Source organism: Strongylocentrotus purpuratus, unplaced genomic scaffold (genome assembly GCF_000002235.5).
Source record: "Strongylocentrotus purpuratus isolate Spur 01 unplaced genomic scaffold, Spur_5.0 spur5_scaffold_8, whole genome shotgun sequence".
In the NCBI taxonomy this organism is placed as follows: Eukaryota; Metazoa; Echinodermata; class Echinoidea; order Camarodonta; family Strongylocentrotidae; genus Strongylocentrotus; species Strongylocentrotus purpuratus.
Genome location: NW_022145614.1, coordinates 33,549,657 through 33,574,956, shown reverse-complemented (window position 1 = coordinate 33,574,956; position 25,300 = coordinate 33,549,657). Strand labels below are relative to the sequence as shown.

The window sequence follows — 25,300 nt, the reverse complement described above, 5'->3', positions numbered from 1 at the left end:
AAAGAAAACAAATTCACTGCCAGATGCAAAAGAAACGAGAAAAAACAAGAAATTATTACTTGCACGTTGTTTATAAGAAATCATTCCAGCTTACAAATTATGGATATTGTTCAGATTTAATATTTGAATTAAATAATCTGATGGCCTTTTAAATCTTCTGATCAAATGTTTTAGATGGTGATGAAATAAAGTACAAATAAGGAAAGTCCTGGTATTGTGGGTATTGACCTTGTTACCTAAATTGAGTGATGTGCAGTTAACTATGAACAGTTGACCAACAGACAGGAGTATGGACACTATCAACTTTACACTTCCATTTTCAAAACAATGGACATTCTTTTTAACAAATGATTCTCTATTTTACAAAATAAAAATTTTGACATTCCCCCATCATTTTGTACATGTGACAGCTCGATACGCTTTGCTATTACACTGCATGGCGCTAGTGGTCAATTTTGTTAATGCTAGTGGTAAATACAAAATACTCCTTTTTTTAAAGCAACATATGTTTTCCTTTAACTATGACCGCTTTATAACAGATTTAAACAAATATTATATAATCATAATCAAAATTAGATTCATCTCCACAAGGCATAACATGTATTTTTCAATTCCTTTGATTTTACTAACATGGTATGAACAAGACATAAGATTAAAGGGCTATTCCATGGAAATGTTCACTGGCTAAAAAGTAAAAAAAATCATACAATTGGCAACAACTCCAGAAAGGTGTACATGTATGCAACTGTGGCAAATTTGGTATCAAACATAAAGGCCCGAATTCACAAAGCAAGGTTTGAGCTCAGACCAAGGTTCGACCTCAAACCTCCTTTTGTTTCGCCAAACCTCCTTTTGTTATTTACAAACCTGGTTTGTAAATAACAAAAGGAGGTTTGGCGAAACAAAAGGAGGTTTGAGGTCAAACCTTGGTCTGAGCTCAAACCTTGCTTTGTGAATTCGGGCCAAAGAGTTAACAAGCTTGTCACTTTGAGTAGTACATGAATGGGAAGAGGTAATATCCAGGCATGATTTTTTTTTTTTTTAAATACCCTTAATTTAAGGGCAAATACAGCAACATTTTTAGTCACAATATACAATCTTTTTATCTCATTAATTCACACAAGCACTTAAGATTTGATTATTTGGTAATAAATTATGTTGAAGGGATCAAAGATAAATACTGATAAGCTTTTCATAAAACATTGAACTTCTTAAAGCAAAGCTACATAAATAGGCGTTTATAAAATGCAGACAAAAATGTCCTGTCTGTTACGCTAAATATCTAGCTATTGCAAGAAAAATAAATATATCCAATTGTTGTGTATCTGTGTTTAGAGTATGATTAAAAGCTTTTGTTAATACACAAACTAAGTTTGTTGAATTCCCCCAAAATGACTGACTATTCAAACTGAAAACAGTGAGCTAAAAATCCTTGTCCATTTGTGTAACGTCAATTAAGGTTATGAGGAGTCTATTTCTGTTCTGAACTATTCTGTTTCATACTGTGAAATTTACACCGATAGTCAAATGTGTGTGACTGAACTAAGTTTTAGGACTCTTAATTTTTTGTTAAACTCTTAAATTAATGAAAATGTTCTAAATGTCATGTGCGCTATGCTGGAATTGCCCCAAACAAGCCCTAAGCATATCTCATATATCTGCATGTATAATCAATGTATGGATTTACATGAAATCAACTTTTCATGATTATTTATCTCCTTCAAGTAAAAACACCATACTTTGTGATTAGGCCCAACAACTTCGAATTCACAGTTCTACAGTATTTACCCCATGCATAAACAGATAGAACACAAATTCTTCAAAAATTGCACACACTTGATATATCAAATAATGTCATACATATATGTTGCCCCAAATTTTCATTAAACAATTTGTATGCATATCACTTAATTGGAGAACCATTAGAAAGTACAAATTCACTGTTTAACATTCAAAGATGTCAATAAAAAACAAAACCATTTCTGTCCTTTTATTTTCTTTTCAGCTACAATACCAACATTAGGAAAGCGTATATTCAATTGATACCAGAAAATAACAGCTGTGCTAGTTAGAGAAATAGCTGATCAATTTAGCTCTTCAAAAATCACTGTCATGAATGAATTAAATGATCACCTAGCGTTTCCGAAGATTGTAGTTGTTTTCTTCACTAGAGGGACCTAGATTCATCTCTGATTTTGCCTTGCTCTGACAGGAAAGAGGCCCAGTGTTAGCAAGCTTAAGGACATCTTCTAAAGGGCCATTACCCTCAAATGAAGAGGGGTTTCTGAAGGATCCTCCCAACCTATCCCAAAGGGTGAAAAACTGACCATAATTATAATTATAGAAGAGATGATGATCTGTATGATGGGCTGAACCATTAATGAATGGCTTTATTGCATCTGGCACACGATAATCACCATCATGGATACTCACTGTCCAAAAGTTAACAAAGACAAACATGGTTAGGTAAACTCCTTTGTGAAGGGGAAAGATGAAAGGATAAAGATGATATGGAAGGCTCTGTAGGAAGCCATCAATAGGGTGAAAAGCATGGCTAGCAAATGGAGTTGGAACCTTCCACATATGATGGCCCTTATGAAGATGTTTGTAGATCAGGGGATGATGGAGATAGCGATGGATCCAGTAGATACACATATCAGTGAAGAAAAGAAATGACAACACTTCCCATGGCAGACGAAGCCATCCTACAAAATAAGAGGATGAAGAAAAATTAGAACAAAATATAATTAATAATAATTAGAACAAAATACATGACAAATACTAGATACTAAGCCCGAGTCATTATGGTTTTTGTGCTAAACGTTTAACTGTTAAAAGTATATGGGCGGTTTCATTTTACCGTTTTGAAAATACACATATTTTTACAAGTGTGTAAATTCTCAAGCATTATTGTTTTTAGATCTCCGGAGGGTCAACAAAACCTTGTCGATAATTATTGTTTTTAGATCTCCGTACGGGCAACAAAACCTTGCCGATAATTATTGTTTTTAGATTTTCGTAGGGGCAACAAAACCTTGCCGATAATTATTGTTTTTAGATCTCCGTAGGGGCAACAAAACCTTGTATCTAAATCATGTACAATGAATTCAGCTGACACTGGATGAGCTTTGAACATGAGAAAGCGAGACGTACGGATGAACAGACAACCCCAAAACAATGCCTCCAGCATCACCTTCGGTGAACAGAGGCATAAACACATTTAAACTATAACCCTTTTGCAGGCCTCTGCCTGCCCACAGTAGCGCCACAGTCATGTATTTAGGTCATCCATACGTTCCGGTTCGTCCATCCCCCTTTCGTGTTATAATTATATAGCAAGACATCTGCATGTACCATGAGACCGATCCAATTGCATGTCTACAGAGCAAAGTAGGTAGTGTGTATATATACATACCAAGCTGACTCTCACTGAAGCTATCATAAAGCTGGCTATGACCTCTGACCTCTAGCATAAACATGACGACTGTCAGGATGCCCATGAAAGGAATAGACCACAGTGTGTACATTATCTCTTTTTGGATTTGATTCTGTTAAATATAAAGAGAAACATGGATTGAATAGTTCACCTGTAACTTCAGGATATCACAACTCTTTAAAGATGAAGTTGAGTTCTGGTCATGCGATTGCATTGTGAAAGAAACGGTGTGGAATCGACCAGAAAAGGTTGATCATCTAGCATATAAGAATTCATGTGTATTGCAATGTTCTGGAATCATCAAAATGATAAGAAATTTGGCCAAGTCTTGGGAAAGTTACAAACACTGTACACAGAAAGATGTATATGGGACAACACAAATACATGGCGTAAAAATCCTACCCCTGAGTTTTACGATGTTACATGACATATTTAGAATATGAAGGCATTTGAAGAGCCATGCTTTTCAGGGAACATGTCTTATCTGATGTTCTTCCACACTTGCATAATAAGAATGATAACGCTCACAAATTATTTTCTACCTCTTCCCAGAACTCAACTTTCTCTTTAACTCCTCATTTATAAACAAATAACACACCTCATGCCAACTAGACCTGTAGATATGGGAACTTTAATATCAGATCAACTTTCAGGATCCTGCCCCAGGGCTTCAGGCCCAGTGAAGAACACAAATGCTTAAGTACCATCAGATGGTAGTTTTACTGTAAGGAGCTACTCGCCTACTCCCAGATCATACACCTGGTAGGGGGCAGCATGTCTGCTTGCATAGGGAGAAGGGTAAATAAAGAACTCTGATTTAGTAAAGCACTGAATTATCAGCTGACTGGCTACTTCGTTCCATCTGGTCTTCACCTCTGGTCGGGTTTTCACATTACACAAACTTTTGTGAATAATTATGCCCGAATTCCAGAAGGGTTGGGTGTATCGCTTGTGTAAGAGGCCCCTCTTAGTGCCGAAGTGTTGAGTCCAGTTTAAAAGACATTTTCTGAAAAACCAATACAAAAAAATCTCGTCTTGACCCAACACTTTTTATTAATACAGTGTATGAGGTAAATAAGCACAAGAGTTTGCAAAAAAGGCTAGCAATCAACATTTTGTCAGGTATGGGCATGTTTTCACACTACAAGTAAAAAGGACCATGTTTTAACAAAATGCCATCATTATTATTGCTTTTGGGTTTGTTTTTTGTTTTTACTGTGGCTAGCTCCTCAGGCCCTTACGTCTCTTCATGCTGAGCTTTTTAATGGTCGTCAGTGTGACCGCGGTCAGTGTTGACAGTGGGTCTACAGAAAATAATCTAATCCGTCATTGTACTGTAGAGTCTCAGTGTTGACATTATAGACACTTCCTGATCAGTATGCCCTATTGATAATTCCTCATCCCTTGTGATTTTGGGGGAGACATGTCTCAAGTCACGGTTTACAAGAGATGGAATTCCAATCATGGAAATAACATGACGTTGTCATGATTTGTCCTGCTAATCATAATGTTTTAAATATGTTTTTATACAACCCCTGTATGAAACAAATCTATTCCCTTATCAATAACAAGGAAAACGCTCTCAGTGGTCTCGCCTGCATTGCGCAATTCAATATGATGAAAAATTGAGCTAAGGACATTATTTATAGGCAGGGTGGCCCATTAAGAGGCCCCTAAAAATGAAATCCTCTGAATATAATCAGCATTTTGAAGTAAATATTGACTAAGAATCATCAGAAGAATTATTTACTATTATTTGTACTAAGATTGATAACTTTAATGAAATATGAACAAATAACAAAAATTGATTTATAATATAAACATAATCCAAGTCTACTGAACTAAAATGACCTTTGATCTTGACTTTGTGACCTGGAATTTGTGTCATATTATGATTTGTGATACCAGTACTTGAAAATACAAGTTTCATGGAATTTGAACAAACCGTTTTGAAATTATACTAAAAATTCAAAATCTTGAATTGATGTTGATGCCACAACAAACTGTAAGTTTGCAGCCCTGAAATTACATTTAGCCTTGACTTTTTCACCTAAATGACTAATCACATGATTGGGGGTACTTTATAATCCCTATGCTCAAGTTTCATCAAAGAGGAATGCATACTTTCAAAATTATGTTAAAAATTCAAAATCCTAACCTTTGGTTAAGTTTTTGATGTTGATGCCACAACATAGTCTACATGTAACTTGTAAGTTAGTTGACCTGAAATGACTGTAATGGGCCCGTTAATGGGTCGGTGACAACAATTTCAGAAACAAAATGAAAACGAAAGAAGCTCGGACATATAGTTGAAGTCCACTTTATTAATTATAAAAGTCAGCCGAAGCTCCAGTAGTTACAAACGAAGATTAATTATTTTAGAACATTTCAAACTAGTAGCTGATTCTCTCAGAGGTTGGGCGGCCCTATAGACGAGTAAAACTAACAGCACATCCTAAAAAACTTTCCTGTCTCAACAAATTTAGTGCTGTGACACCGTCCTTTCTTTTTAAAACTGGAATATTTATACAATTTTTAATGTCATTGTTGAAATACAGTAAAATAATTGTTTTTATAATTGAAAGTGAGTTACAAGGTTTATGCGTTTATATACATTGAGATACAAGTTTTTAGTTTTTATTCAAATTGAGATACGAGTTCTTTCTTTCAACTCTGAATGAGTTACGAGGTTTTGGTCGAATAAGTTACGAGGATTTGAATACACTAACTTCGGTACTGTTAGGCCGTGTGTGAGTTACGAGGAAAAGGAATTACTTATCTTATGTTACGAGGTTTTGTCAGTGCAGTTTCAAAGGGGGTTAAAGTTACGAGGTTTAGTTTAAGGGTGTTTGTGTGGAATGGAATGTGTGAATAAACAGAGGAGGCGTTACATGGATTTATCAGGTGGTGTCGTAGGCCATTAGGTACAAAATTATGCAAAAAAATCAAAATCTCAAAAAATTGAGATGTAAGGTTTTGTCACCCCACCCACGATAAGTGACTTGAACTAGTCACCGACAAAAGTGGGAGGAGTCTATCTCTTCGCGAGAATGTCAGGTCTCCGGAAAAACAGTCTATTGTCTAACGTGTTTATAGGAAATGAACAGCTGTACATCTTAATACAGGAAAAGCGGTGCCTAGGGTTTTGCTTTTGCTATGCAGGCGAGACAAAAATATGAAATTTTATGAAATTTTCTGTACAGAGCCAAGTGGAAAGGACCTTGCGAGATAATGATATGTGACAGTGTTGCTAATTTGTGTTTCACTGATGACAACATCAAAAACTCATAACTTTTCTATTTGTAATTGGATACTGCTCAAACTTTCACAAATTTGTTTCTCTTGTTTTTTCTGCTTTTATTAATACCAGATAATTATCAGGGTGTACTTCTCCATTTAATAAGAAATATATGTACCAACCTTTAAAATTTTGGGGTGCTGCATCAGTCGATGATCAAAGATGAAGACATAATTGAACCCAGCTGAAATAAAATATAGGAGAGCACCTCCAAGATTGACGACTACAAAGAGGGTTATGGTCTGTCGGAGCCAGTAGTCCTCTGACCATGCTTCTGGGTAGACTTTGTTTGGCGTGAGGAGGTATGTATCCACAGCATTCAGTACAATATCCATGGTAACAAATACTTTTATCTGAAGCAAAAGAAAAGGAAAATGTATATGATCAGGGACAATAAGCTACACAACTGACTGTTTTATCTTGGCTCTACCTGTATTCTGCTACCAACTGTGAATACCCGTTCGATGTAACTGCCATAGGATGATAGGCATGGCAGGCGGTACTGTGGAGTACAAAGTACAAAGTACAGGTAGCTTGCCGATGGATAGCGCCGATAACTCAACAACAACAACAACAGTATGTCTTGTATTGTTCAGTCAAGGATAGATTTGCAGAAAAGAATGATTGTGCCTTACCGCTATTATAAAACACTAACAGGTTACATTACAAAAATATTGAGATTTGGTATACATGTAACTTATCCACGAGAAGTTCAAAAAATAAACAAGGATTCCCACAACTCATAGTCAAAACTCAATTACTCAGGCAGGGTTATTATGAAGTGATAATAGAATTAGAAAAGGGATGAACTTCAAAACTTTCAAAACTAGTATTATGCAGGCCTGGCAGGCCAAACATTGAGAATTGATGGTACACAAGCAAGAAAATATGTGCAGATTAATACTTCTTTAAAATTCACTTTCCTCACTTTTCATAATTATAAAGCTGTAGATTCTAAAAGAGAATTGATGTTGATGGGTGAACATGGTATAGTCCACCACTGGCTAGAAAGTTAGCAGAGTCATCAGAGAAAAGTTGATGACATTCATATAAAGAACTACAATTAATATAGTTCTAAATATGTATTCTAAAGCTTATCATGTTCATGTTCCACAAATGCTAAAAAATTATTATTAAAGCACGGAAAACCGCTGCACAGTAAATTTTATACCGACGGTGGAGTGCGTGGCCTGGCGCGCGCCTAAAGTTAACGACCGTTTTGATGAATTACTCTCATGAATTTTATGAGGATCTGAGATTACAGTCGCTAACTTTACATATGCGTGGCCACGGCCCCGCACCTCACTGTCGGTACGCTATACGGTATGCAATTGTAATGTTGAATTGTGCAGCGGTTTGCCGTGAAAAGAAAAACTGTGATAACGACATTACGAACGTGTAGCTCGCGCAGTTTTTCCTTCATAATCATTTTGCCTTTGGCGTAGACTAGAAGGAATGAGATTTAGATGACGTCATGCGCAGCGAGAGTTAAAATACGTCTTGCAAGATTTTCAACATGGATGTCAATTTTGACCCATAATTTCCTAAAAAGGGACCATTAAACAGATTATTTCAGTCAAGTTGGTAAGTGCAACCGATGTATTATAGCCTAGGCCTAATTTAAAATATTAGGGCCTAATATAAATTGGATTAGACAGAAATAACCGTCTGATTGGGTCATTTCTTTAATAAAATTGAAATTGGTTGACCGGAGGTCTAGTGGAGCCAGACGTAGTCTCAGTGGAACAACCGACAATTAGAGAGACTGAAGTTTTCGGTCTAAAATTGGATATGCACGAGCTAAAATAGACCAGGGCCATTGGCCAAAATTCTTAACTTTCGTGACCCATCGAAAGTAACTAATATTTATTGAGACAGTATGATACAAAAATATGTGTAGATGCACAAAAGATAACTCGGCATTCCTGAAACCCCACCATTATTTAGAAAAGATGAAAAAAACGTGAATTTTGAGTCCAAAATCTTGAAAATGTAAGCCAATTACATTTCCTCTTTCATGTGGGCATCGGATTATTCCACACATATCAACCAATCACATGAATCGTTTCATGAAGGCGCATACAGCGAACATGGCGATGCATTCATCGTCGAACGTTGATGTTACCAGCAGCGCATCTGCAGACGATTGTGAGGGTGCAATTTCAGGATTTTGTTGCATGCATGTTGTTGCAACTCATAGCAGAGTTATTCCTCTTAGAAAAAATTCAAGGAATGTGCAAATCTATGGAAAAAAAGCGGAAATACCAACGAAAGTAAGATTGCATACAAAGCAGATCGCTATGACTGGGACAGTGTACAAACGCCAACTGCTACCAGGCGCGGATCCAGGATTTCTTAGGGGAGGGGGCCCAACTTTTTTTTTTTTGCTCCCGAAAATTTGAAAAACGCACTGGCCAAAAATTCGCTCAGTGGGGGGGGGGGGGGGGGGGGGGGGGGGGGAGGTGAGCATAATTTTTTTTTTTGATCCTCAAAAAAATTTCAATTTGCACCCCCCCCCCCCTTTGAGACCCAGGGGGGGGGGCCCAACCCCAAAAAAGGTTAAAATCACGTGATTTTACATGATTTTTTTCTCAAGGGGGGGCCCAGGCCCCCCGGGCCCCCCCCCCCTGGATCCGCCACTGACTGCTACTGAAGAGCAAGACATCGACAGGGAACAGCTCTGTGATAATGATCATGACGAAAGGAGTGGGAGGTAAGTGTTTTTTTTTTTTGTAAGGGGTGGGAGGGCTATTGGCTTTATTTACATTGTAATCTCACAGCCAAAATTGCTGAAAAGTTATGCGTACTCTGTAACTAAGTCTGTAGACCTTCACCTAGTATGAACAGTGAAACTGAATTTACCTTGTTAATTTTCTCCTGAGGCCATGGCCTCTGTCACGGTACTAAGTAAGACCAATATTATCTGCTTCTTGTTCGGTGGCCGCTTATTGAAATATGGTTGGGTTGTAGTCGGATCCATAGCCAGAGTTTGATGTTTGGGGGGCACATACATGTAATTGATCGACGTCCTGGGGAGGGGTCTAAAAAAGTTCAACCGATCTTGGAGTACGAGCCTAGGCCCTGCCCTGGATATATATCATAACTAAGGCAAAGATCTAGAGGTCTATACCGATCGCAATCGTATGTTATTGTTTGTTTTTAAGGCGGACAGAATTAAGAGGTTATCAAGCTAGAGACAGATTAAATTGGTCTGAGCTAGGTCAATTTTAGAGTCTTAATCTTAAATTGTTTTTGTAAATTCATCAAAGTTCACTGGAGAATGGAGATACTCAAGATCATTGCATAGGGGGTGTTATTATTTGGCATTGACTAGCATGACCAACTGGAAATAGGAATTGAAATATATTAAATCTAGACATGCACTCAGCCATCCTCAACAATGGCATTGTGGAAAAACCACCCATAATCTTACCTTGGAATGTCACTGTTTTCCACTTAACGAGTTTAAACTTCACTGCTTGTCAAGCATAGCAAGCTATTTCCTCCTTATCACAAGAAATGCACATCAAGTATCCCCGGCAATTGCAGCATTATCTTCAAACTGTCAGAAATTCTTAATTGTTATGATATCTATCTTTTATCATTATTTCATTTTTACAAACATAGGAGACAACGTGCCATTCCAGGTTACTGTGCTGAATGCTATCGCAATTTCTGCAAAATTATCAGGCGACAGTACACACATTTTGTCTAGAGCAGAACCCTGACATTCCAAGTCCACATGGTCATGGTTGGAAAGTGAAAGATGGAGGAACAGATGTTGTCTGGGGAGAACAACCCCCTGCCCCTAGCAGTGTGCTAGAACTAACCCAGTGCACTTGCAAGAAGACAAACTGCAAGGTCCCAAGTGGGAAAAACAAGGGAAGATGCTCTTGCCGGCAGCATAATGTGCCATGCACCGATCTGTGCAAGTGTACTGATTGTGAAAATCCACTTGATGGAAGATGCTTTGATGAGAACACAGACACTGAAGATGAAGACGTGTAGAATTCATTTTGTTAGCGCAATTCAACTCGTGCATATTTGTGTCTCATTTGATTTTAATTTTTCTTTAGACAGCAATCAAATGAATTTGAGATAACGAACCAGAATAAGTATATCAGAATATCATATTCATATTGCAAATCGTTGAAGCATTGTGTTCAAATAGTAGAGGGTTGGTACACTGTATTTTATATTTTTATACGTTTGCAACTGATATGGATGTCTTGCTCAAGGAACAACATTTCTTCCATAAAATCAAAATATAATTGTGGTGTCAAACTTACTTATTATACCTGTATCACAAAGCGATGGATTCATCTTACACAAGGGCAGGAGGTAATTACTGTGTATGTAATTATTCCATCTTTTACTAACAAAATCTCTGAATTATTTTTTTGGTTAATAGTTTGGGAATCAGCTGTGACATCAAAAGTTGCTAGTCAGTATTCTTCAGACAGTCATAACCACATAAAATTATGTATTGCCATTTACCATTTCAAGTTTGTTTTATGATCTACAACATATACACTGTACATGTATCCTATTGAAGAATTTAATTTGACTGTTTCACATATTCTAATTTCTGGAAATCTTCCACAAAAAAAAATTCTTCTGCTGGTGAATTTTTATATCCATATCCCACAGAAAGCAGTATCACAAGATTTATCTGTATTTTCTTTGAACAGATGGTTAATTAATTGAAATGTATGAAGTAATTAAGTTATTTTTATGTGACCCTATATAATTAACTATGCTTTGGTTTAGTGTTTGATAGGCAAATTTTTCCTGCTTCAAGGATGTGTAAAAAAAAATGTCCTGAGGAGCAAGTGAGCGCTACCAAATTGTCAGCCTATCGAATGTTGCAGGGTTTAAGATTTTTCCGAAAACAAAACTTAATGATGTCATAGAGCTATAGTGAGCAAAGCAATCAAGCAATATTGTTATCAACTGTAACTTACTACTTTTGTTACTGCAGGGGTTGTTTGATTGTAATTAAGAAAAACATCTGGATGCTCCAAACATCTATAAAAGAAAGCGTACTGAGATGAGAAGAATGTCGCAGGTGAAATAGTTAAAAACAAAAGGTGTACATGTACATGAGTAATAATATACTTATCTTATACTTATACTTATACTTATCTGTAAAGCGCTTTGTGAGGGCCTCCGGTCCTGAAAAGCGCTATATAAGAACGAGCTATTATTATTATTATTATTAACAATATTACAAACTTTGTCTTGTATTTTCTGATATTTCTTCTTCTACAGACTCATCTGTCATATCTGTTGCCTGGATGGTATTGCCATTAGATACCATGATTACTGTACAATTTAAGCTCATATCCTCACTTATTAACTGTGCTGTTATGTACATTTTTAGTGATATATTTAAATCAATATGCTCTTGGTATGAGTTTTTCAAAGCATGAATGTTCCACTCTGAAAAGTAATTTCCCCCATGGATCTCGCTTAAGTAGAGAGAAAAGAAAATTTAGAGTATAACATTTTCAACTTGAACGATTGGATATTTTTGGAGTGGTTGAACAAATGTGTAGATCAAGATATTTCTAGGATGTAAAAGTTAATGAAATTAACAGAGGTTGTAAATATTGAAGTCAGTTTCATTAGTCAAAATTATCCATTGAATATGTTGGATTATCTCAAAAGGATTACAAGACGTCATGTACGACCCAAAATAAATCAATACAAAAATTCCATGTGACAATGAGAATATGATTTGAATTTATTGACTTGTTTCATATAATTATGAATGCATTACCAGGCGATATGATTGCATCATGATTATGCAGTTCAAACTTCAAAGACCGAGTGAACTGTCAGTGAAAGAGTAGGTGTAATGTGAAAAAAAAAGGTGACACGAGATGTAAAATGAAGCTCGATGATGATAATGATGATGATGATAATGATGATGATAATGATGATGATAATGATGACAATGATGATGATAATAATGATGATAATGATGATGATGATGATAATGATAATGATGATGATAATGATGATGATAATGATGATTATTATTAATATAAATATTATTATTGATATTGATGTTGTTCATCATTATTATTAATATTATTATTATTTTTGCTTTTATACCAAACATATATTTATCACAAATTTGCAGTTTTTATTTACCTTGTCCCCATACGTTTCTACATGTCTTTCATTTTATTGACGTAGAGGACGCTGTTGATATGCTTAATTTCTATTTATTATGAATACTAATTAGTGTGCAACTTTCGGCTTTGCCGAGTTATGAATTTTTATTCTATGAGTTTTTATCTCCTCTCAGACAAAAAATTGGGTAGTTACCAGAGGTAGCCTTAAGGGCTCCCTCAAAATGTTTTTTTATGATATTATTCAAGGGAGCCTTAATTTGCTCCCATAGGGTCCCGTGGAGAGGTAGGTAAACAACACCTCAAATGGGTCCAAAATCACACTTTCTCGCACCCGACCAATATTGGACAGTGGCTTTGATGAATTTTATGATATTTCTTCTCCCAACTACCTACTGAATTTTAAAATTGGAGGTAAAAATAAGGAAATAATAGCAATTTTCTTACCAGACCGATACAGCTCAGCTCCCTTTTCACGTGTACCGTGTGAATTCACGATCTCTACACAATGGTGATGACCTCTGACTGGCGCTTCGTAAATGTGCTGCTTCCGTATAATGCGCTGAATAACACTCATACAGCGCATTATACGGAAGCAGCACAATCACGGAAGTGCCAGTCAGAGGTCATCACCATTGTGTAGAGATCGTGAATTCATACGATACACGTGAAAAGGGAGCTGAGCTGTATCGGTCTGGTAAGAAAATTGCTATTATTTCCTTATTTTTACCTCCGATTTTAAAATTCAGTAGGTAGTTAGGAGAAGAAATATCATAAAATTCATCAAAGCCACTGTCCAATATTGGTCAGGTGCGAGAAAGTGTGATTTTGGACCCATTTGAGATGTTGTTTACCTACCTCTCCACGGGACCCTATGGGAGCAAATTAAGGCTCCTTGAATAATATCATAAAAAACATTTCAAGGGAGCCCTTAAGGCTAACCAGACGTGGGTCACGAAAACGAAGAAATAGGGAGATATTCACTACTCGGCCCATGGTCTAAAATGAATTTTGGGGGCATAAAAATATGGCCATAAATCATGGCCTTGGTGTTTGAAAGTGAATGCGTATAGTCGGCTTCCGTCTCTAAAGAGAAAGCCAACCCTACCCAAATAAGATGCTTAAAAAACGAAAGAGACGGAAAATTTGGTATACCATCTAGATAGACTAGATCTAGACCGAAAGCTTCAGTCTCTATACCGTCGGTTGTTCCACTGAGACTACGTCTGGCTCCACTAGACCTCCGGTTATAGAGACTGAACGATCGCCTATGCCAGCCTATGTTGAAGATATCACGGCTAGATTTTAGCCGTTAGGCCCCTCCCACAAACATGAACAAACTTGCCACGGCCGTATTGTTATGCCCCCAAAATCCCCCAAAATGTCATTTTACCTCGTGCATATCCAATTTTACATTAGGCCTAGAGTAAAGGAGCCCGTTTTCGGCCACTTAAGACGAAATCCTATTTTTAGGACTCTTTACTTCCTATTTATTATCATTTCTTGTTCAAATCATGAAGCAAATATTATTATTATTTAAACAAAAAAAGAATCCCAGAAAAAAATCATGAATTGCCATGACAATATACATTTCAATTTTCACTGTTTTGGAGCCAGTTATCGGCCGAGCGTTTCTTTTTACGGCTGCATGTACAAAGTCAATAGGAAGCGCTCGCGCGCGCCGTGCGTTTCCGCGCTGATGTACAGCACAGGCGGGCGTAGACCGAAAGCTTCAGTCTCTATAATCGTCGGTTGTTCCACTGAGACTACGTCTGGCTCCACTAGACCTCCGGTTATAGAGACTGAACGACTGCCTATGCCAGCCTGTGTTGAACTTATTCCGCTAGATTTTAGCCGCTAGGCCCCTCCCACAAACTTGCCACGGCCGTATTGTTATGCCCCCAAAATCCCCCAAAAGGTCATTTTACCTCGTTCATTTCCAATTTTAAATTAGACCTAGGCTATAATACATCGGTTCCACTTACTAACTTGATTGATATAATCCGTTTAATGGTCCCTTTTAAGGAAATTATCGGTCAAAATCGACATCCATGTTGAAAATCTTGCAAGCCGTGTTAAACTCTCGCTGCCGTCAATCTCATCCCTTCTAGTCTACGCCGAAGGCAAAATGATTATGAAGGAAAAACTGTGATAACGCCATTACGAACGTGTAGATGGCGCACAGTTTTTCCTTCATAATCATTTTGCCTTCGGCGTAGACTAGAAGGGATGACGGCAGCGAGAGTTTAACACGGCTTGCAAGATTTTCAACATGGATGTCGATTTTGACGATAATTTCCTTAAAAGGGACCATTAAACGGATTATATCAATCAAGTTAGTAAGTGGAACCGATGTATTATAGCATAGGCCTAATTTAAAATTGGAAATGAACGAGGTAAAATGACATTTTGGGGGATTTTGGGGGCATAACAATACGGCCGTGGCAAGTTTGTGGGAGGGGCCTAGCGGCTAAAATCTAGCGGAATAAGTTCAACACAGGCTGGCATAGGCGATCGTTCTGTCTCTATAACCGGAGGTCTAGTGGAGCCAGACGTAGTCTCAGTGGAACAACCGACGATTATAGAGACTGAAGCTTTCGGTCTAAGGCGGGCGGAGCAGGTATCCCACGCCGGAGCTCCCTGGTGCTCGCCTGGCCGAAGACAGGCACAGCGGTGATCGGAAGTTGGAATCTGAATTAGACAGAGATATTGTGTGTGCGTCGCGGTGTGCGGCTGCATTGATTTAATACATGCGATGAGATACTTTTGAGCTTGCGACTAGCACAAAATCGGGCTCTAAATCTGAAAAATACTTGAAATAAAGCTCATTTTATGGTACCCATATTTCTTACAGACACGCGTAAGATACTTGATTTTTCAGATTTGGGTAGCGGGACCTTTTTAGGTGATATTTTAGGATATATTTTCCATTGCAAATGTGGTTCTTCAGTGACACTGGCATGGTATGGTATGTGTGGGATATGTGTTATGCTATTATTATGCGATGTATTTTAGAGTGATTTTACCTTGCATCCAACCAATCGGCCGAAAACTGGAGCTGGCCGATTACCGGCTCCTTTACTCTAGGCTATAATACATCGGTTCCACTTACTAACTTGATTGAAATAATCCGTTTAATGGTCCTTTTTAAGGAAATTATGGGTCAAAATCGACATCCATGTTGAAAATCTTGCAAGCCGTGTTAAACTCTCGCTGCCGTCAATCTCATCCCTTCTAGTCTACGCCGAAGGCAAAGATGATTATGAAGGAAAAACTGTGCGCCATCTACAGGTTCGTAATGGCGTTATCACAGTTTTTCCTTCGTAATCATCTTTGCCTTCGGCGTAGACTAGAAGGGATGAGATTGAGGGCAGCGAGAGTTTAACACGGCTTGCAAGATTTTCAACATGGATGTCGATTTTGACCCATAATTTCCTTAAAAGGGACCATTAAACGGATTATTTCAATCAAGTTAGTAAGTGGAACTGATGTATTATAGCCTAGGCCTAATGTAAAATTGGATATGCACGAGGTAAAATGACATTTTGGGGAATTTTGGGGGCATAACAATACGGCCGTGGCAAGTTTGTTCATGTTTGTGGGACAGTGGGAGGGGCCTAACGGCTAAAATCTAGCCGTGATATCTTCAACATAGGCTGGCATAGGCGATCGTTCTGTCTCTATAACCGGAGGTCTAGTGGAGCCAGACGTAGTCTCAGTGGAACAACCGACGGTATAGAGACTGATGCTTTCGGTCTAGACTAGACTCTCCACGGCCACGCCAGCAAGTAGATCTACACTATAACTATTCACTAGCGCCAGAATTTATTCCTCATGCAGAACAAATGACTTTCAGTAGAATAACCCAATCAGAAGCAAGGGAACACATGGTAAATTAAAAGTGACAAAACCAAAGGCCAAGCATCATTCATCATGTTCATAATGAAGTGAGCACACGTAGCTAAGAAAGACTTAACTCCGGGAAGCTCCAACACCGGCGCCTTCGGCATCGGCGTCGGAGCTTCCACTGTGCTGTGTGTAGGCCGTCTATATTTTCTACAGCATTTTCTCTTCTGAGTTCTACTTCCAAGTTCTAGAGTCTACGTACGTATTCCACTGTTCTAGGCTATTACAATAATAATTAGAGGTCTATGTCACTCTTCTTACTCTTACTTTATAGCTTACCGTGCTAAACAGCAGCAAGATGAGGATATGTTGAAGCCTGCTCTAGCAATTAAGAGGTGCTGGACGGACGATCATATCAAGCATGCACCAGCTGCAGCGCTCGGAGCGGCTCCGCGGTAACTATCCTAAAAACAAACGCCACTGCACTGCACGTACTAGCACTTGCACGTATATTACGAACTCCGTACTTGTCGCTGTGGGGGGCATAGCTGGTCTGGCTGAATTGAGAAAGATAGTTACACCACCGGAACTTGCGTAATTAATTGATTCATGGAGCTCGCGATCGAAAGTTGCCTCCCATATTGTATGTGGAATTCAGAGAACTATTTTGGAGCTGCATAATTATGACGTACAAAGACAAATTGACAATGACAGTGATCTTTTTTTTTTTTTTTATAATTCTCATATCACCCTGATACTGTATTTATATAAATAGTCTATACGAGGCGAGTTGGCTCTGACATGTATATTTATCATTTAAGGACACGTATATAATTATGAGAGGCGAAAATGGGCATTTTTAAGGTCAAGATCGAGGCCAGAGGCGGCGCTCCCCGGGGCAGGGGGGCACAGTGCCCCCCCCCCCCACACACACACTTTTGAAGTACCCAAAAAGGGCTCCTTCTTACATAATTATAGAATCATTGCCCCTTTGAAGTGCCCATCATTTTACATAGGAAAAGTTCCCCTTTTCCTTCCTAATAAACGATACTTTTTCCTTCTTATAAGTGACCCTCCCCTTTCTCATAATTACCCCTTTTCATCTCTGATAAGAGTCTCCCTTTAATTTTAACATGTGCCAGTTCTTTTTAATTAAGAGCCACTTCCTCCTTTTCCTTTTCATCAAAGCCCCCTTTCAACTCCGATAAATGCCCATATCTGATCGGTGCCCCTTTTCTTTCAACAAATTCACATTTCCCTTCATAGTGCCTCTTATTCTTTTTCATAAGTACCTCTTTTAATATAATTATGGTCAGTGCCCCCTTTCCTCCTAGTGAAAATTACCATTTTAACAATGATACGTGCCCCTTTTCTTTTGTAATAAGGAACCTATCCCTTTTTCATAAATGCCCCTTTTCACTTCTTATAAATGCTCCTATCAAAATCTGATGGGTGCCTCTTTTCCGTCGACAAATCTCATAAGTGCCTTTTTCATCCCTGGTGAGTGCCAGGGTCGGGTTTTGCCTCTTTATAAGATGTAATTGTTCGCTCTGCGATCTCAAATTTTTTTAAATTTTCATCGCTCGCTTTGCTTGCTCGCAAATGAATTTTCAGACCCTCACACCCAAAAGCAAAGTGTGATGTATAACGAGAAACAAATATTGAAATCATCCATGATAATGTAATCACCGTAATATGAATATAGGGGTATATAACAATGTCTAAAAAAAATTGTATAATTTCGCTTTGAGATTTCCCTTTGAAGGTGCCCTTTTTTCCAGAAAGTGCCCTTTTCGTTGGTGCCCCCACACATTGGAAGTCTCCCCGCCGCCTCTGATCGATGCACTTTTTAAAGTAAAAAGTGGCACTTAAATATACACCTGACTTTATGATTCATGTTGAGACAGGCCGTACTAAAATTGATGTTCAGTTAAAATGTATATTTACTGAATGGTAAGTTTTTTGCCAAAAGTAAGTAGTAATTAAAAGGTAGTCATTATAAATTTCCATTCAGATTCTATATAATCTTTTAAAATTACTTAAAGGAAAGAGGTACCCATTCTCAATTATCTTAATGGTTGTCCTTTGTGGAACTTAAATAGGGCTAGGAAATTTGTGGCAATTAAAGGCAATTAAGGGGGTAGATTCAGTAATACATGGATTCTTCATTCTCAGGTTGACTGACATTATCAAGAACAAAATTTTATTTGAAAAGTATCAAGTTGAATAGAAGATCGAGGTGCAATCAATTTGTGTCGATTCCGATACAGGTCACACCGTTTACTAATTAATAATGGAAGGTTTGAAAGTAATCCTGAAGAAAGTAAAATTGAATGTCCTTGTTGTGATTTAAAGGTTTTGGGAGATCAATTTCACTATGTTTTTGTCTGCCCCTTTTTCAAGAAAGAAAGGCAGTTATATTTAGATCGACAGTTTGTTGTGAGTAACCGGCCTACCACTTTAGGTTTTGTTTTATATATCTTTCCGTATTGTTGTATTATAAATAATTATGTTGTGCTCTCATATTTCTGAAGGGGAATGATAGAGTCAACAAAAAAACCTAAATATAAGAAAAGGGAAATGGCATTTATTGGAAAGGAAAAGATGCACAAGTCATGTCAAAGTAAAAGGGCACTTATCGGAGTTTATAAATATACCCTTCACGTACGTACCCAAAAGGATGCGATCATTCCAGATAACAAAAGTGGCACTTAATTTTTACAAGGGGAACTTGAGGGACATTGGACACTTATCATAATAAAAGTGGCATATATCAGATACAGATTTGAAAACAGGCACTCATTATCACGGGGGGGGGGGGGGTACTCTTCCTAAGTTCCACTAGGCAGCATGCATGTGTTAAAGGGCCGGCAATTTTGGGGCCCATACCGGAATGCAGGCCTAAGTTGGAAATAGAGGGGGATCGCGCCAGCTGGTGCACCTTTGTTCCTAAACAAACCTCCAATTTTCATTTTCTTTACTGCCATATTGTTTTAATGAAATATCCCGTCTCAAATTCCAAGGCCATAAAACTGTGATATGGTAATAACAGGGAGGTGAGACTTGAACCTCCTGGTAATAATAAATTTAAGATTTGCCCATGCAATTTGTACCCGATGTATACGCACGTGTTTCTAAATTCCTGCATGGCGCCAAATGCAAAGTGGTCAGATTGACAAAATGACTATAGACAATTTTGCCCTTTCTTTTCATGAATCTGTACATTTGCAGGGCTATGACTTAAATGTTATTGAGCTAAGCCACGATGTGGAATGTTTGTCTTTAAAACGCAGGTCGAAATTCCAGTTGAAACCAGTAGGCAGTGGGGTCTCGATATGGCCGAGCTTGCGAACTCATGAATGTCACAACTATCTCTCTCAATACGCTATGTGGGCTGGCCACCTCTCTGTCTTGCACGGCCGCGATCATTTTCGGCTGCGCCACATTACACTGCGTGCAACGATCATACGATATCTTACATGATGATGATTTGACCTCAGGTCATAATTGTTTTGATCTCAGCGTGACGCGCGCCCAATCAGCTGAGAAAATGACACACCCTCTTCGTTGCATTTAACGAATGAACCCTTTTGGACGGACGTTTTGGAAACCGTCATCGCGCTTTGTGGGATGTCAGATGTGTGCATGTTAAGTCCAACATGAATGTAATATAATTAACAATTTTATAACATCATCATCAATAGTGATCTGTCAGTTTATGACAGGTTCAGTGACCCATTCAAAATTCTATATCAAGTGTTTCTCTCCAAGTTTCTCTCCAAGTTCCTCGGTCTTGAGCCAACCGTTTCATCGTTTCATACCCTGTTGCTCCACATTGTATGATTACATCGTCTAGAAAGCCTTTACGAGGTCTTCCCCTAACATGTAAGACAGGCGCGTACGCAAGGGGGGGGGGGGGGGGGGGGGGTTTGGGGGGTTTAACCCCCCCCCCCTTTGGAAATTTTTTGTGTGTAAACCCCCCTAAAAAAAAACCTAAAACCCCCCCCCTTTTGGATTTTTTTTTTTTTTTTTTTTTTTTTTTTTTTTTAATTATTAAAAAAAATAAAAAATAAAAAAAATATTCCCATGGCCGACCTAAAAAAGGTGACCTTACCCCCCCCCCCAACGGAGCAAAATGTCAAATTTCCAAATTTCGAGACCAAAAAAAAAAAAAAAAGTGTCCTCTTACCCCCCCCCCCCCCCCCCCCCCCCCCGCTTATTCAGCGGCTGGCTGAGTCGTTGCGAAATTTTCGGACCGATTTATAAATGTTAAAACCCCCCCCTTGAAAAAATCCTGCGTACGCGCCTGATGTAAGAGTATATAAAAGGAACACTTATAATGGAACAAGTTCATATAATACATTTAAATGAAGAAGAAGAAGAAGAAGAAGAAAAAAAGAAGAAAGACGATCGAGGAGACCTTAAAAAAGCTTAGCTTGTAAAGGTCTGGTACCTCAAAACAATCCTAGACAAAAAAAAAAAAGTCTGGTTATATAATAGATTAATACAATACGTGTTCGTCAAAGGTGCTACTAAAACAAATAACTATAAACTATAACCATATGATTATAAGCATGGGTGAGTAATTAAAACAAGGTGGGGAGAAGAGACTATGTAGGCCTACAAAAGGGGGAGATGATTAACCCTTACTGTACTGGGCTATGATCGAGCACTCTCTGACTGGGGGGGGGGGGGGGCTGGGAAGCCCCCCCCCCCCTATGATCTCTGCCGTCGAATGTCCGATGAGTGCGAAAATGTGCATGTTTGTAGATATTTACGTAAGGAACAAGATGGTATAATTAGTTTTTTCCTAATATGCAAATTTTTGTCGTTATAGCCTAATTAATTATGCAAAATGCTAATTTTATGCATTTTACAGAAAACTCTACATATTTGTCCGTAGACTTGTGAATAATCTTGCAAATGTATTAAATAAATGTTTCCTTCATCTCAAATTCATGAGGTTTCATTATTTTTATATTTGAAAATGCATAGGTTAATTTGCAAAAATTATGAATACGCATTCATGAATATCAAATCTGGTAATATATATAGTGAACTAGAATCATTACAAAAATTGTCAGACTCCACTTTTTTAATGTTGAAACTCATTATTCATATGAAACTTCTTTTCTAACACAAAATAGTTATTTGATGTAATTAATAATGATAATTTATGCAAATTTGATGCGATTTTCAACTATTTATTTTCTTATGTATTTTATTGTTTTTTATTTCTTATTATATCTATTGTTTTATTTCTAATGTATTCTTTTGTTCTGAAATACATCAAGTTACTTTGAGAAACATATAAAAGCAATTTGATATCAATTCATATCTTCACATTTCTGCTTGTACATGAATATATGCAATTATAGCACTTTTTGACGACATGCGCATACTAATTGTTATGTAACACCTTACAGGTATATCTGATTTCAACGAAAATGGTATCAGAATGTGCGTAAGACTTGAGGAAAAAATGTCATGAAACGACAATTCAAAATTCCAAGCGGTTGCGGTGCGATCTCCAAAAATGTTGAGGGGGGGGGGCCTCCCAGGCCCCCCCCCCCAGTACAGTAAGGGTTAAGCGGGATAAAGAAATAGAGAGAGGGGGCGGGAGAGGGAGAGAGAGAGCTCGAGAGAAATAAATACAATAACAAAATTGACATACTTTCACGGTAAGCTGAAAGCTAGCTACAGGCGAGAAAAGGAAAGGAAACGGCATTTATATACATATGGGCATACTTGCCAAATATAACTGGGGGGGGGGGGGGGGCTTTTTCTGTGACATCAGACATATGTTTATATATTAATCTTAATATATACTGAAGATGTTCATAAGATCTACATAAACTGATTTACTTATTTATTTATTCATTTAATTTATTACTATTATTGTTGCGTGCATTCACAGCTAGATATATAACATATTATAAGATAAACACAAAGCGTACGTATTAATTACACTTAACATCAGAATTTGTTTAATCAACACCGTTTGCCGAGTCATATCTGAAAGGGCCTTTATGAATGATCCATAGTACACAGAGCAAACAAATTAAATATGGGACAATATTTGAAAGATATTGCAATTAACTATGACAGCTTTTCTTCTTGGACAAAAAAGTATTCAAAACACTTTGATATACAGTATTCTATCAATTTATTTTAATGGCAATATATGTACAAAAATACATTGAATCAGCCCACTTTTGCAATGAACAAGTCTCTTTGTAGATAATTCAGCCTCTTATAAATAAAACAATGAATGAACATGCATGTACGTGTACAACTGAATACAATTAGCTTGAAGGCTTTAGACAGAAATATTATGATAAAAAAGACATAATAATAATAATAAAACTGCAATAACAAAAAAAAAAATAATAATAATGATAATAATAACAACAACAAAAATAATAATAATAATAATGATAATAATAACCATATAAATAATAATAGCGCGGGTTCTTACACAGTGCGTCCCAGAACAAACGAAACCAAGAATTATTGCTGTTTTATCATAACTTAATCCGACAATTATAATAACTAAATGACACATATTTGTAAAGCTTAGACCCTCCTCTTTCATTTGATCCAACTCATATGATGCATATTTCACGCATGAGTGATTAAAATCAATTTGAAGGAAGGGGACCAAAATTCATTTGGCGGATGGTATCCGAATTTCAAAGAGAAAATCATATTTCTAGAAAGTTCATTTCTGCCCTTTCATATGACACCTTAATCAGGAAAAATAAGCTGAGGAATAGCAATGTTCTGTTTGTTCAAAGTAATGCTTGCATTTCAATAATTTGATTAAACGAATTTGTTTTCACTGGCTGCCTGCCGTAGCAACAAACATAATTGACAAAAGATTTAACTCTGTTTCGTTGACAATGAGGTCTTTCATCTACGGCTGGTCATTTATGTGACCTTAAGTAAGGTGAACTAATTACCCAAGATGTCATTTGTTTGTATATAAACAGCTAGCTAGAGTGTAGAAATCAACTAAGATGTCATTTGTGTATACCGCTAGCTAGAGTGTAGAAATCAACCTCAAAAACTTCACCAGGCATTTTATGGGCCACCAACTGAAAAGATTGAGTATGAAGAAAATAAAGAATCACATAAAACTGTGCAAAAAATGCATAAACTTGCAAAATCTCTTTACAGAAGTAATATTAGAAGTTTATTTTGGCTACAGTATTTTCCACAAGGAACTCGAAATACAGAACTAAATATTTTTGGGCGATTGGTACACTTTTAATCCATGCACTAAAGCATCTATAGAATATATATGAATCACATCGATGTACATACAATGACTGAGGCATGACAAAATGGCACAAGGTTAGACAAATCTTGATAAACAACACTGATAGGATAAGAGACCCTCTGCATCTTACTCTGTATACATCATCTTGTGGGAAAAAAGGAAACTGTTATATTATTAAGTTTCCCTGTTTCCCACATTGTTGGTCCATTAATTTTCTCTCCCCCCCCCCCCCAAGAAAAAAAATGATATTTTTGAACTTTGCCAAAGTTAAAATAATGGTACAGCTGTAGTATAATATTGCACAATGTATTTCTATTCAAAAGTTGTTCCTTTCTCATGCCAACTACTAATAATAGGCATTTAAGAATAATTCAAGTCATGATTTTAACTGCATTTAGGCGGAGTCACATAGGTGGGGTAAGAGGACACTTTTTTTTTTTTTTTGGTCCCCAAAAAATCGCAACGAATCAGCTGACCGCTGAATAAGCGGGGGGAGGGGGGGGGGGGGGGGGGGGGGTTAAAAGGACATTTTTTTTTTTTTAATTTTGGTCTTGAAATTTGGAAATTTGACATTTTACTCCGTTGGGGGGGGGGAGGGTAGGGTCACCTGTTTTAGGTCAGCCATGGGAATAATTTTTTTTTCTTTTTCATAAGTAAAAAAAAAAAAAAAAAATCCAAAGGGGGGAGGTTCTATGTCCCTTTTGCAGCCAACCTCAAATTCTGTAGAACTTTGCAGGAATTATGAATATGTCATGTATGTCCTATCTGTGAAATGTAAACGTTAGCAGTGTCCTCATATTCAAATTATGCAAGGAAACCCGTTTACTTGCTAGACTTCACTGTCAGACACTATTGAGTGACTGACTGGCTTTTTTTCTTCTTTGGTAATAACATACATGAAAAGAGTTGTAAAGGGTGCATGAGCATTTGTCTACATAAATAACCCACTTCTTGTGATGGCCAAGATTAAACTGATTGAATCTTTGCGCAGCATAAAACGTATGACCATTCGGTACAATTGTCTGAAAATCAAGACTATTACTTTTGGGCTCTATAGCCCTAAAGTTGATTTGACAACTGATAGTCATTATTTTCCCACTTGAAGACATTTTCAAGCCCCACCTTTTTTTAGGGAAGTTCTAAATAAGTATTATCTTTCAAATGCAGTTGGAATTTAACTTTTTTCATTTTTTTGGCCTGCAAATGGGACATAGTACCTTTAAGGGGGTTAACGCACATAAAAATACCAAAGGGGGGAGTTTAACCCCCAAAAACCCCACTCCCCCCCCCCCCCCCCC

At 37.5% G+C, this 25,300-nt stretch overlaps 1 protein-coding gene across 3 annotated transcripts; it reads right to left on the bottom strand.

Annotated features, from left to right (window-relative positions):
• Nucleotides 1–1,029: 1,029 nt before the first annotated feature.
• On the bottom strand, nucleotides 1,030–17,204 carry LOC588561 (lathosterol oxidase). 3 transcript variants are annotated; one of them, XM_030975261.1, is made up of 5 exons: nucleotides 17,060–17,204; nucleotides 11,699–11,762; nucleotides 6,857–7,087; nucleotides 3,416–3,548; nucleotides 1,030–2,705 (listed from the first exon to the last, which is right to left on the bottom strand). In XM_030975261.1, the coding sequence occupies exons 3-5, from the start codon at nucleotides 7,067–7,069 to the stop codon at nucleotides 2,134–2,136; spliced, it is 918 nt and encodes a 305-aa protein (XP_030831121.1). In that variant the 5' UTR covers nucleotides 7,070–7,087; nucleotides 11,699–11,762; nucleotides 17,060–17,204; the 3' UTR covers nucleotides 1,030–2,133. The 3 variants fall into 3 exon arrangements, with proteins under 3 accessions (XP_030831121.1, XP_030831122.1, XP_030831120.1); XM_030975262.1 differs by lacking the exon at nucleotides 11,699–11,762 and having other exon boundaries at nucleotides 17,048–17,204; XM_030975260.1 differs by lacking the exon at nucleotides 11,699–11,762 and having other exon boundaries at nucleotides 17,060–17,203.
• Nucleotides 17,205–25,300: the final 8,096 nt, after the last annotated feature.

Bases quoted from the DNA above. Each gene is read 5' to 3' on its own strand.
- LOC588561 (XM_030975262.1), bottom strand. From the start codon at position 7,069: ATGGATATTGTACTGAATGCTGTGGATACATACCTCCTCACGCCAAAC. The intron at 3,549-6,856 runs GTTGGTACATAT...TATATTTAACAG, and splicing joins AGCACCCCAAAATTTTAAAG to AATCAAATCCAAAAAGAGAT. The intron at 2,706-3,415 runs GTATGTATATAT...CTTATTTTGTAG, and splicing joins CTTCAGTGAGAGTCAGCTTG to GATGGCTTCGTCTGCCATGG.